This window comes from Salarias fasciatus, chromosome 7 (assembly GCF_902148845.1).
Source record: "Salarias fasciatus chromosome 7, fSalaFa1.1, whole genome shotgun sequence".
Lineage (NCBI taxonomy): Eukaryota > Metazoa > Chordata > Actinopteri > Blenniiformes > Blenniidae > Salarias > Salarias fasciatus.
This window is the reverse complement of record NC_043751.1, coordinates 2089120-2102489: the sequence shown is the minus strand read 5'-3', so window position 1 is coordinate 2102489 and position 13370 is coordinate 2089120. Positions and strand designations below refer to the sequence as shown.

Here is a 13370-nt window from a genome sequence, read left to right as displayed (position 1 = left end):
ATGCGTTCTGCTGCTTCAGCTTCAGGACGCTTTGCATAGCTGCAGCATGTCGGCTCTCTGAGAGCTTCCAGCCAGAGGATCGACGGTCAGTGAGCTTCATGTGAGATTCTGTCTGTCAGAGGCTGAGCAGCAGATAATACAGATAAGAATCTGGCAGGGCGGGTTATTTATAATGAGGCAGGCCAGCAAGGCCACCTGACACTGGACTGGATTTCATGACCTTGCCAGCTCATTGGTTTGACCAGTAATCCTTTTCCATAAAGAGAAAGTGGAGGATTTAGAGCGCCATCGCAGATCGCAATATATACCTTCTTAACACTTGTCCTGCCTCGGGGCGCCGTCTGTCTCTGTGGCTAGAACCCGTCCAACCGTCCAACCGTCCAACCTTCAAGTAAGAACGGCTGTTTTCTGTCTGATTGGTGGAACCTTCACTCGCTCGGTGTTCCGTCTCGGTGTGTTCTGTCTCGGTGTGTTCTGTCTTGGTGTGTTCTGCCTGTGTTCTGTCAGAGTGTTCTGTCTCGGTGTGTTCTGTCTCGGTGTGTTCTGTCTTGGTGTGTTCTGTCTCAGTGTTCTGTCTCGGTGTGTTCTGTCTCGGTGTGTTCTGTCTCGGTGTGTTCTGTCTCGGTGTGTTCTGTCTTGGTGTGTTCTGTCTCAGTGTTCTGTCTCGGTGTGTTCTGTCTCAGTGTTCTGTCTCAGTGTTCTGTCTCAGTGTTCTGTCTCGGTGTGTTCTGTCTCAGTGTTCTGTCTCGGTGTTCTCTCTCGCTGTGTTCTGTCTCAGTGTTCTGTCTCGGTGTTCTGTCTCAGTGTTCTGTCTCGGTGTGTTCTGTCTCAGTGTTCTGTCTCGGTGTTCTCTCTCGCTGTGTTCTGTCTCAGTGTTCTGTCTCGGTGTTCTGTCTCAGTGTTCTGTCTCGGTGTTCTCTCTCGCTGTGTTCTGTCTCAGTGTTCTGTCTCAGTGTTCTGTCTCGGTGTTCTGTCTCAGTGTTCTGTCTCAGTGTTCTGTCTCGGTGTTCTGTCTCAGTGTTCTGTCTCGGTGTTCTCTCTCGCTGTGTTCTGTCTCAGTGTTCTGTCTCAGTGTTCTGTCTCGGTGAGTTCTGTCTCAGTGTTCTGTCAGTGTTCTGTCAGTGTTCTGTCTCAGTGTTCTGTCTCAGTGTTCTGTCTCACTGTGTTCTGTCTCAGTGTTCTGTCAGTGTTCTGTCTTGGTGTGTTCTGTCTCAGTGTTCTGTCTCGGTGTTCTGTCTCAGTGTTCTGTCTCAGTGTTCTGTCTCGCTGTGTTCTGTAGACGCAGTGTGGACCGATGTGGTGGTTCAGTGGAAACGGCAGGAGGTCCTTGCCGTGGTCATTTGGGTCATTTGGGTGAAGGTGTGTGAGCAGCAGGTCTGTTGCGTGGCGGGAGCAGCGGCTGGACCGGTCAGAGCTCCGGTCAGCAGGGACGGTAGAGCGCCAGGGGTTTCTGGAGGTTTGGTGTTTTCTGGGATCTACAGTCGGATGAGGTGTTAACGGTGGGGAATGTAGAGGAGCTGACTCGGACTGGATCCTCCTCTGGGTCCTTGCTGTTTCACACACCTCCCATCACTTTTGGTGGAGTTTGTTAAACTCGGGAGGTGATGTGACGGTGCCGGTATGGAGACGCCGTGATGTACGACATGATGACGGGGCGCTCCGAAAGCCGACACCACATGAAGGCGCGAAGCCGAAAGCAATCCGCCGGTGTTTATCCTGCTGTCAGCACCAGCAGAGCCGGGGGGGGGGGGCGTTCGGGGAAAACCTGCTCCGTGACACTTTAATCCCACCGCCGCATTTAGCTCGCTTTTTAAACCCACATTCAAGAGTTCGCCAACGGCTGACTGAGCTTTCCGTCTCTTAGCAGGCTTCTTCTGGAATTCCAGACTTCAGGAGACACCGACAGTTAGCTGAACGCTTCAGAATGAACTTTGGCTGGTCGTTGGTTTTTGTGATCGTTCATTCCTTTGATTTCTTCGCTCCAGTTCCCTGAAGGTTCTTGGTTCCCTGAAGGTTCTCGGTTCCCTGAAGGTTCTCAGTTTCCTGAAGGTCCTCGGTTCCCTGAAGGTTCTCGGTTCCCTGAAGGTTCTCAGTTCCCTGCAGGTTCTCGGTTCCCTGAAGGTTCTCAGTTTCCTGAAGGTTCTCGGTTCCCTGAAGGTTCTCGGTTCCCTGAAGGTTCTCGGTTCCCTGAAGGTTCTCGGTTCCCTGAAGGTTCTCAGTTTCCTGAAGGTTCTCGGTTCCCTGAAGGTTCTCGGTTCCCTGAAGGTTCTCAGTTCCCTGCAGGTTCTCAGTTCCCTGAAGGTTCTTGGTTCCCTGAAGGTTCTGATGTCTTCACGGACAGTCCAGGTTGATTTGATTCTCACTGGCTGCACGGCTGATGTTTCTTTCTATGTCCTGAACTTTTTCTGTTCAGAAATTCTTAAATATCTTGAGATTCCTGGTTTAGCTTTTCATACGATTTGAAACCTTAGCTGACAGGTATTGTGACGGTTTCAGGAAACCTTGAGCTTTTTCTCTTGGATTGTTGAAGAGCTGCTGATGAGACTTTTTCAGCCTTCAGTTCTTCACTTGTTTTAACTATAAACGAGATCTTCATGTTTTGCTGTTTATCTGTTAAACATAAAGTTAATGTCATCCTTTACAGCAACCAGCTCCAGGAGTGTTGGTGTGTTTGTGAAATGTCAGCTCGTCTCTGTCGTCTGGCAGCTGAGCTGAATGGATCGACTCGGAGGTCGCTCCGGCTCGGTTATTTTTATGTTCTGCTCTAATGTCTCGGCCGTCCAAACCGCCGAGGTCGGTGTCGGGTTTTAACGGAACCTTCAGCCCCTCAGAGACAATGACACACACACACACACACACACACACACACACACACACATGCCTAAGACAAAACTCTGGACCTGAATTTAACCCTACAGATATGATTCCATCTCCAGAGCAACACACTGTTGTGTCCTCAGAGTTCTGGATGTCCTAAAATACACCGTCAGCCCTGGAGCCCCCCCCCCCCCCATGGCCATTTGTTCCTGGTCAGTAATGTGGTCTGGGATTCCTGCTGGGGCTGTCACACGTCTTTTCTTTTAAGACGAACCCACTGTCATCTTTTTTTTTTTTCCAATAATGAAGACGCTAGTGACAGCTGACTCCAGGAATAGAGTCTTAATCCGGCGCTCCATCACAGCTCCTGAACATGAGCTCCGCTCGCCAACGCCAGCGCCAGCGCCGAGTCCTGCTGGGCTTCACCCAGGATACCCATACTTCTACCATCATATGTGAGGCTGAGGCCGACTGTCCGATCTGAAAGGACTCCCAGAGGACTGTGATCCATGTGATTGAGACAGAATCAAGAACACACACTGTCCATTTAGTCGAATCTGAAATATCAGATGTGTGACGTACCCCAACCTCAGAACAGTCCCCTACCACTGATCTGGGGCTCCGTGAGGCCTCCTGCTCCAGTGTCTGTGGTCATGGAGGCTCGGCGCTCCATCCTGCCATCGGCCATCATCCACCCACTCCGTGTGATCCGGCAGGGAAGAGAAACTGTTCTCCAGTGTTGGGAAAGTTCAGTTTCTACTTTGTACCGCGGGTCCGGACCATCACAGCTGCTGTTGTCTGATGGAGTCAGCATTGATCCAGTTGCTGATTGCTGCAGATCCAGCTCTCGCAGTCACTCCTGCTTTAGCCGGAGTTTCAATCTGTCTGCAGCTTCACCCCGACAACTTCAACGCCTGTCCTACATGAATCCTTCTGGCTGTGGTGGATCGCTTCCTGTCTGCCAACCGGTGGAAGAGCTGGGTCTAGTCTGAATATCCAGAAACAAATGCGTTTTTACAGGGAAGCAGTTGACCATGGTGACCTCTGGTTGAAAGCAGAAGACCTGCTGCTGTGCTTTGATGAATGATATGAAAATAAGGAGTGAGAAACGTGGCTGTGGTGACAAGAGACAAACGATTTTCTGAGTGTGAGTCAGTAAACGCCCGCTCCATCCACTCCCGTTGTATAGTCCAAAAACAGCAGAGATGTTTTAAAAGATCACAGCTGATCAGTGGTAGACAGTACGGAGAAAGCTGATTGACATCTGGACAGTGGACAGATGTGGAAATGTTCAAAACGTTAAACGATGGTTTGAAGTTGAAGCAGTGTAAGGGTAAGCTGAGGGGTTTCCGTCCACTCTCAGGTTCAGAGGAGCTGAGACAGCAGCGAGTGGTGTGGTCATCCTCACCTCACCAGCAGCTAGCGGGGACACTGGACATTAACTTATTGGAAATACGTAAACTGAGGATCATTATGACATTAGTTTGGTATTTTCTGTCCAGTATGCTAAGTTGTAGCCAGTCGGGTGAAAATCTCCATAATATAAGTGGAGGTTGAAAATATTCTTGAACTTAAACAGACGAATGCAACAATATTTGATAACTGATGTTTTTCTGGAGCAAAATGATAATGGCAATGCTACATCACAGCAGCTGTGACGTTAGCTTGACTAGCTTTTGACCACAACAGTAAAGTCCACCTTCTGACCCTATGATCGGTTTGGTGGGTTTGATGGGGACTGGGGTGAGGTCTGGATGTCCTGAGCTGTCTTAGAAAAGCAGTCCCGTTTGAAGCCTTTGACACCTGATTACAGGACTTCAGCCTTAAGATGCTTCAGCAATCACATCATCCAGACGTCAGTCTTCCTCTGAGGCCGGCGTCTTCACTGCACAAACCTGGAGATCGATTTATGACTCCTGTGAGATCTGAATCCCTCTGAGTCCTTGTTTGGCGTGGATTCTTCCTGAGAGCTGGATCACTGGGCTTTGTGGCCAAAAATACCAGCGAGTTTCCAGCTTCAGCAGCAGTTTAGTCCCATGAAATATCCAGACGTAAAGATGATGTCTCGGGATAGAACCAAGCATCCCAGAAATGTGAGACATGACCAAGAACCGCGCAGCTTAGCTTTAGCGTGTAGCTCTCTGCCGGCTAATGTTATAAAGCTCGGCTTCTTTTAGCCGCCGTTTGCTCCAACAAGGATTTACAGCGACCGTTAACCGAAAAGCTGCCTGGAATCTGATGCGTGTGCTCACTCTGGGGTCAGCAATGTGTCCCAAATAACAATTAAAGTGTCAAAGCACAGATTTATTCTTTGTTCACTCAATAAAAGGAATACTGAGAGTTTAGTTGCTTGTTAGCGCCTCAGATAGAGTTACGGTTAGCATGCTAACTTTAGACTTTTCAGACTGGCGAGATAATGAAGCTGATCCTGAGGCGCCGCCAAAACCCGCTCATATTCCAGGGAACAGAGCAACTTACTCAAAGTACCAATTTATCAATGATAAGATTATTTTTCATCTAAGCGTATTGCTGCTCTTCTACTGAATATGTTCATCTAAAATCAGCTCATATTAGCCACTTTGTTTGTTATTGTAAGTGCAATGGGCTGGATGGCCACTTTATTTTGATCCAGTGTAGTAAGTGCCGTGGCTCCGGAGTCTCTGGAGGCTCCTCCATCTCGCTCGCTGTGCTGAAGGTGAAGCTAGGAGCTGATCTTTAGAGGACGCTGCAGGACGGAGCTTCCAGTCAGTGTGGGCTGACTCCTCTGGTTTATCCGGGGAGAAGCCAGCAGTCTGTCGTGAAGTGCTGCTGAGAGGCTGACGGACGGTCTGCATCTGCGTCTGTTGTGTTTCTTGCTGTTTTATTTTGTCTCTCCTGTCTGCTCGGCGTCTCCGGGCTCTCGGTCTAACTGAACTGATGTTGGAAGGTGAGCCTCCCTCCTCCGGGTTCCGGTGTGTTCTTCCCGCTCTCTGTTTTCTCTCTGGACTCTTTGAGTTACTGAACTTTGTGGTCCATCCTCTCGCTATGTTTAGCATTGAAACCACGATTTCTGTGAATAAACTCAGAATTCTGCCTGTGCCTGCTTTTAGATTCACCAGAGTTCAGCTGCAACGAGCAGACCTGTCAATACTGAAACAAAAACCGCTGAAACAGCTGAAACTGCATCAACGATCAGATTTGCAAAACCCATTTGAACCAAAACATCAACAACTGCAACAAAGAGCCGAATGTGCTTGAAAGCAGGAAAGGATCTCAAAGTGGCTTAATGCCAGTGAAGACACTAGTCTGGTCTAAAAAAAAAGTCAAAGAAAATAGCAAAACAGAAAAGACTCAAACTGCAGAAATGTTTCCTGAGCTGAAGCTGCTGAAGCTGCTGAAGCTGCTGAGGCTGCAGAGGCTGCAGAGGCTGCTGAAGCTGCTGATGCTGCTGAAGCTGCTGAGGCTGAAGCTGCTGAGGCTGAAGCTACTGAAGCTGCTGAAGCTGCTGAGGCTGCTGAGGCTGCTGAAGCTGCTGAAGCTACTGAGGCTGAACCTGCTGAAGCTGCTGAAGCTGCTGAGGCTGAAGCTGCTGAAGCGACTGAGGCTGAAGCTACTGAAGCTGCTGAAGCTGCTGAAGCTGCTGAGGCTGCTGAGGCTGCTGAAGCTGCTGAAGCTGCTGAGGCTGAACCTGCTGAAGCTGCTGAACCTGCTGAGGCTGCTGAAGCTGCTGAAGCTGAAGCTGAAGCTGATGAGGTTGCTGAGGCTGCGGAAGCTGCTGAAGCTGCTGAGGCTGCTGAAGCTGCTGAACCTTCTGAGGCTGCTGAAGCTGCTGATGCTGCTGAGGCTGAACCTGCTGAAGCTGAAGCTGAAACTGATGAGCCTGCTGAAGCTTCTGAGGCTGAAGCTGCTGAACCTGCTGAAGCTGCTGATGCTGCTGAGGCTGAACCTGCTGAAGCTGAAGCTGAAGCTGATGAGGTTGCTGAGGCTGCTGAAGCTGCTGAAGCTGCTGAGGCTGAACCTGCTGAAGCTGCTGAACCTGCTGAAGCTGCTGAGGCTGAACCTGCTGAAGCTGAAGCTGAAGCTGAAGCTGATGAGCCTGCTGAAGCTGCTGAACCTGCTGAAGCTGCTGAGGCTGAAGCTGCTGAACCTGCTGAACCTGCTGAACCTGCTGAAGCTGCTGAACCTGCTGAGGCTGCTGAGGCTGCTGAAGCTGCTGAAGCTGCTGAAGCTGCTGAAGCCGCTGAAGCTGCTGAGGCTGCTGAGGCTGCTGAAGCTGCTGAAGCTGCTGAAGCTGCTGAAGCCGCTGAGGCTGCTGAGGCTGCTGAGGCTGAAGCTGCTGAAGCTGCTGAAGCCGCTGAAGCTGCTGAGGCTGCTGAGGCTGCTGAGGCTGCTGAGGCTGCTGAAGCTGCTGAAGCTGCTGAAGCTGCTGAAGCCGCTGAAGCTGCTGAAGCTGCTGAGGCTGCTGAGGCTGCTGAGGCTGAAGCTGCTGAAGCTGCTGAAGCCGCTGAAGCTGCTGAGGCTGCTGAAGCTGCTGAAGCCGCTGAAGCTGCTGAGGCTGCTGAGGCTGCTGAGGCTGAAGCTGCTGAAGCTGCTGAAGCCGCTGAAGCTGCTGAGGCTGCTGAGGCTGCTGAGGCTGAAGCTGCTGAAGTCGCTGAAGCTGCTGAGGCTGCTGAGGGTGAAGCTGCTGAGGTTGCTGAAGCTGCTGAAGCTGCTGAAGCTGCTGATGGTGGTTTTCTGGGATCCCATGAGTTCTTTAACATCTTCTCCATAAACTTCTTTTAATTGCTTGTTTGTTTTTTCCAGATAACGTCCGGACCCTGCAGCGAACATGGCTGACGAGTGAGTCAAACCCTCATTGTGATGATTACGGTGTTTTTCGTGTGTGTTAGCAGATTAGAAACCAGGGCTTTCAGCTGTCCTTAACCATGAGCATTCTGCCTCAACGAATCGTCTCCCACAGGATTCTAATTAATCAGTTAAGTTCAAACAGTAGGAATATTAAAATACCTCAATCACAGAAAAGCTCCACTGTTCCTATATGGAACTGACCCAGCAAGAGTCTCCAGAAAGGACACGTTTTGGGGGCAGAATTTAAAATAGAAAATATTCAATTGTGAAAATAAGTAGCACCTGAAAACTTGGCAATGGACATTTTGCCATAGTTTTTCAATCTCTGGTTTAACAGATATGAAACATTATGGAAGCTGATGGAGTTATTTAGTTATTTATGATGAATCAAGGACATGAACCGTGTTCCTCTGAGTTCAGACCCAAACTGAACTCATTGGAGTCAACTGAGAGGAAGTAGGAGTGCTCAGTGAACTGAAGGGCGGAGTGATGCTCTGGATTGGGTTCATGTGTTCATAAGGTCCACGTCTGAGTGGCCGTTGTGTTCTTGGTGTCTGCAGGAAGAGGCTGTCTGCTCGGCGTAAGCACACCCTGAAGGTAAGAGCACCCCCTTCCCGGCTCACCTCCTGGGTTCTGTCCTCACGTTCTGCGTCCGTCCCGCCCTCAGAGCTGCATGCTGGTGGTCGCCAACAACCTGCTGGAGGCCGAAGCCGGGGTGAAGGCCGACGAGAGGGAGAAGTTCCTGGCCGAGAAATGTCCTCCTCTGGAGCTGCCCTACTCCAAGGAAGAGCTCACGGTGAGGAGACACGCATCCACTTACCTGTGGCCACACAGAACCTTCCAGAAAGCCTTCTGGATCATACCAAACACATAGAACCTTCCAGAAAGCCTCCTGGATCATACCAAACACATAGAACCTTCCAGAAAGCCTCCTGGATCATACCAAAAACATAGAACCTTCCAGAAAGCCTCCTGGATCATACCAAACACATAGAACCTTCCAGAAAGCCTCCTGGATCATACCAAACACATAGAACCTTCCAGAAAGCCTCCGGGATCATACCAAACACATAGAACCTTCCAGAGAGCCTCTTGGATCAAACCAAACACATAGAACCTTCCAGAGAGCCTCCTGGATTGAACCAAACAGATATGAACAAGCATAAGAGACTGTGGAAAGGAAAAAAACCTGCAGAACCAGGTTCAGAGGAGGAGAACCCTGCAGAACCAGGCTCAGAGGAGGAGAACCCTGCAGAACCAGGCTGAGAGGAGGAGAACCCTGCAGAACCAGGCTCAGAGGAGGAGAACCCTGCAGAACCAGGCTCAGAGGAGGAGAACCCTGCAGAACCAGGCTGAGAGGAGGAGAACCCTGCAGAACCAGGCTCAGAGGAGGAGAACCCTGCAGAACCAGGCTCAGAGGAGGAGAACCCTGCAGAACCAGGCTCAGAGGAGGAGAACCCTGCAGAACCAGGCTGAGAGGAGGAGACCCCTGCAGAACCAGGCTCAGAGGAGGAGAACCCTGCAGAACCAGGCTCAGAGGAGAACCCTGCAGAACCAGGCTCAGAGGAGGAGAACCCTGCAGAACCAGGCTCAGAGGAGGAGAACCCTGCAGAACCAGGCTCAGAGGAGGAGAACCCTGCAGAACCAGGCTCAGAGGAGAACCCTGCATAACCAGGCTCAGAGGAGGAGAACCCTGCAGAACCAGGCTCAGAGGAGGAGAACCCTGCAGAACCAGGCTGAGAGGAGGAGAACCCTGCAGAACCAGGCTCAGAGGAGGAGAACCCTGCAGAACCAGGCTGAGAGGAGGAGAACCCTGCAGAACCAGGCTCAGAGGAGGAGAACCCTGCAGAACCAGGCTCAGAGGAGAACCCTGCAGAACCAGGCTCAGAGGAGGAGAACCCTGCAGAACCAGGCTGAGAGGAGGAGAACCCTGCAGAACCAGGCTCAGAGGAGGAGAACCCTGCAGAACCAGGCTCAGAGGAGAACCCTGCAGAACCAGGCTCAGAGGAGGAGAACCCTGCAGAACCAGGCTCAGAGGAGGAGAACCCTGCAGAACCAGGCTCAGAGGAGGAGAACCCTGCAGAACCAGGCTCAGAGGAGGAGAACCCTGCAGAACCAGGCTGAGAGGAGGAGAACCCTGCAGAACCAGGCTCAGAGGAGGAGAACCCTGCAGAACCAGGCTCAGAGGAGAACCCTGCAGAACCAGGCTCAGAGGAGGAGAACCCTGCAGAACCAGGCTCAGAGGAGGAGAACCCTGCAGAACCAGGCTCAGAGGAGGAGAACCCTGCAGAACCAGGCTCAGAGGAGAACCCTGCATAACCAGGCTCAGAGGAGGAGAACCCTGCAGAACCAGGCTCAGAGGAGGAGAACCCTGCAGAACCAGGCTGAGAGGAGGAGAACCCTGCAGAACCAGGCTGAGAGGAGGAGAACCCTGCAGAACCAGGCTCAGAGGAGGAGAACCCTGCAGAACCAGGCTCAGAGGAGGAGAACCCTGCAGAACCAGGCTCAGAGGAGGAGAACCCTGCAGAACCAGGCTGAGAGGAGGAGAACCCTGCAGAACCAGGCTGAGAGGAGGAGAACCCTGCAGAACCAGGCTGAGAGGAGGAGAACCCTGCAGAACCAGGCTCAGAGGAGGAGAACCCTGCAGAACCAGGCTCAGAGGAGGAGAACCCTGCAGAACCAGGCTCAGAGGAGGAGGCTTTCTGCTCTTGTGGTTGGGGAGAGGGGACGGACAGACTGATGATCCATACAGGAGGCTTCAGATCATGGCATTACAGTCCTACTATCGGAGATCCTGCTGGTGGAGGGAGAGAGTGAGAGACAGAAGTTAGTGACCTCTAATAGTGAAACAATTTTAGTGATCAAGGTAAGAGGCTGAGTGTCGGTTCTCCAGCAGTCTCAACCTCCAGCAGCCTCACTGGGAAGCAGTTCAGTATCCAGAAGCCGGTCCAACTGGAAGCTTTACTAATAGAAAGGTCTTCAGGAGGATTTTTAAAACGGTTCTGCTGTGCAACTTTGACAGACGTATGTTTTCTTGGAGAAACGAACTGTAACCACAGTGTTCTGTTTGCAGGAACTTTGCCACAAGCTTCATGAGCAGATCGACCTCAGTGAGGAGGAGAGATACTGCATCGAGTTCAAACTCAACATGGTGCTGAACGAGGTGAGCGTCAGTCAGCCCTTCATTTCATTCACTCACAGGATGAACCACACAGGCCCATGGAACCAAATTTAGAGTTCCGTGTCTTACTCACATAGACAGGGGAGATGGAACTCGAACTCACAACCTCCTGATTGTGAGATGACCACTCTCCCGTTGCTTGGCATGGCATTGTCCAAAACGTCTTGGTGTGAAGAAGTGACGGTTCTGTCCATGTGACGGTTCCTTCTTCGTGACTGATTCTGGATGCCCTGATTCCTCCACCAAGGTCAGAGACCTCAACATTAAGATCGTGGACCTGCGGGGGAAGTTCAAGAGGCCCCGGCTGAAGAAGGTGCGCATGTCGGCCGACGCCATGCTGAAGGCCCTGCTGGGCTCCAAACACACCGTCAACATGGACCTGAGGGCCAACCTGAAGCAGGTCAAGAAGGAGGTGAAAGAGGAGGTGAGTGCACAGAACACGGGCCAGAACCCTGAGAACCGGGTCCGCTCTCTGGAGCCACAGAGGCTCTTCCAAGATAAAGATAAAGATCGAATCAAAGTCCGTCTGAAAGCCCAGGGTCTGCAGCCACATGTGGTTCTTTAGCTCCTCTGTAGAGGTTTATAGCTTTTCTCTAGAGCTTCCTTAGCTCCTCTCTAGAGGTTCTTTAGCTCCTCTCTAGAGGTTCTTTAGCTGCTCTGTAGAGGTTCTTTAGCTCCTCTCTAGAGGTTCTTTAGCTCCTCTCTAGAGGTTCTTTAGCTCCTCTGTAGAGGTTCTTTAGCTGCTTTGTAGAGGTTCTTTAGCTCCTCTGTAGAGGTTTATAGCTTTTCTCTAGAGCTTCCTTAGCTCCTCTCTAGAGGTTCTTTAGCTCCTCTCTAGAGGTTCTTTAGCTCCTCTGTAGAGGTTCTTTAGCTCCTCTGTAGAGGTTCTTTAGCTGCTCTGTAGAGGTTCTTTAGCTCCTCTCTAGAGGTTCTTTAGCTCCTCTGTAGAGGTTCTTTAGCTCCTCTGTAGAGGTTCTTTAGCTCCTCTGTAGAGGTTCTTTAGCTCCTCTGTAGAGGTTCTTTAGCTGCTCTGTAGAGGTTCTTTAGCTGCTCTGTAGAGGTTCTTTTGCTGCTCTGTAGAGGTTCTTTAGCTCCTCTGTAGAGGTTCTTTAGCTGCTCTGTAGAGGTTCTTTAGCTCCTCTGTAGAGGTTCTTTAGCTCCTCTGTAGAGGTTCTTTTGCTGCTCTGTAGAGGTTCTTTAGCTCCTCTGTAGAGGTTCTTTAGCTGCTCTGTAGAGGTTCTTTAGCTCCTCTGTAGAGGTTCTTTAGCTCCTCTGTAGAGGTTCTTTAGCTGCTCTGTAGAGGTTCTTTAGCTCCTCTGTAGAGGTTCTTTAGCTCCTCTGTAGAGGTTCTTTAGCTCCTCTGTAGAGGTTCTTTTGCTGCTCTGTAGAGGTTCTTTAGCTCCTCTGTAGAGGTTCTTTAGCTGCTCTGTAGAGGTTCTTTAGCTCCTCTGTAGAGGTTCTTTAGCTCCATGTTCCTTCCAGCCTGTGTTCTACTGACAGCTGACCTGATGGATGTTCTTTGTGTGCAGGACAAGCAGCTCCGTGACGTTGGAGACTGGCGCAAGAACGTGGAGGACAAGTCTGACCGGAAGAAGATGTTTGACAGTTAGATGAGATCAGAATGTTCCTGCAGGCTGAGTTCTCCTCTCAAAGTGCTGCTCGTCCACCTCCAGCTGGACTGCTTTGAAAAGTGTGTGAATCTGTAGATGCTGGAAAAGTTGTTCTGAGACAGAAGGAGGAGCAGGAAGGTGTGGAGAACGCTGGAACCTCTGGACCAGTCACTTTGGAGGACAACTCAGTCTAAGCTGCCTTCTACTTCTACTCTACTTCTACTCTACGTCTACTTCTACTTCTACTTCTACTCCTGCTTCTCCTGCCTTTCGTCCTGCCTCTCCTCAGCTGGGGGTGCCTGTACCGTACTGTACAGGCTACAGGGAGCTAGTTTCTCCTGCAGAAGTCTTTCTGCTCTGCGTGTCGACTGATGTGTGTTCCTGTAGAGAGCAGCTCTGATGTATCATCTTATAACAGAGTCCATGAAAAGCAGCTGATAGATGACTGCTCAGCTCCACGCCTGTCCTCAAGCTGTATCTGTGACTCGCAGGACACTTCCCTCTGGCCGGGACTAACGTGAGCCTGTCGGTAACGGAATCAGCTGATTGGAGTGTTGGAAGCTTCCACTCACTGTCGTCCTCGACCCTTTTCACGTCTGTACAACAAAAACCGTCTGTCGCATTAAATTCAAGCGCTTCCTGGAATCTTCTTGTCTGTTCAGTTTCTTTCATTTTTAATATGGAAGTCCACTTTATTATTTCAGCACTGTGAATGAAAATTCATCACTTCATCATCTGAGACGGCACATTGTAGAGATTAGCGCTCATTTTAGCTTGATGCTAATGTGTTGCTTTTAGATGTAGGCTTTAAAAATTTGTGAATCTTTGACAGAATACAAAATATACAAATATTTTTTTTAATTGTTCACCTTTATTGATAAACCTGCTGTAGCATTGTTAGTTATTGTAGGTGCTTGGCCAAAAAAACAAAAAAA

General features: G+C 50.5%; 1 protein-coding gene across 1 annotated transcript; it reads left to right on the top strand.

Moving 5' to 3' along the window:
• The first annotated feature begins 280 nt into the window (after positions 1–280).
• On the top strand, positions 281–13074 carry LOC115392330 (troponin I, fast skeletal muscle-like). Its single transcript, XM_030096925.1, has 7 exons — positions 281–391; positions 7600–7635; positions 8205–8241; positions 8312–8440; positions 10718–10807; positions 11073–11249; positions 12355–13074. The coding sequence occupies exons 2-7, from the start codon at positions 7625–7627 to the stop codon at positions 12433–12435; spliced, it is 525 nt and encodes a 174-aa protein (XP_029952785.1). The 5' UTR covers positions 281–391; positions 7600–7624; the 3' UTR covers positions 12436–13074.
• Positions 13075–13370: the final 296 nt, after the last annotated feature.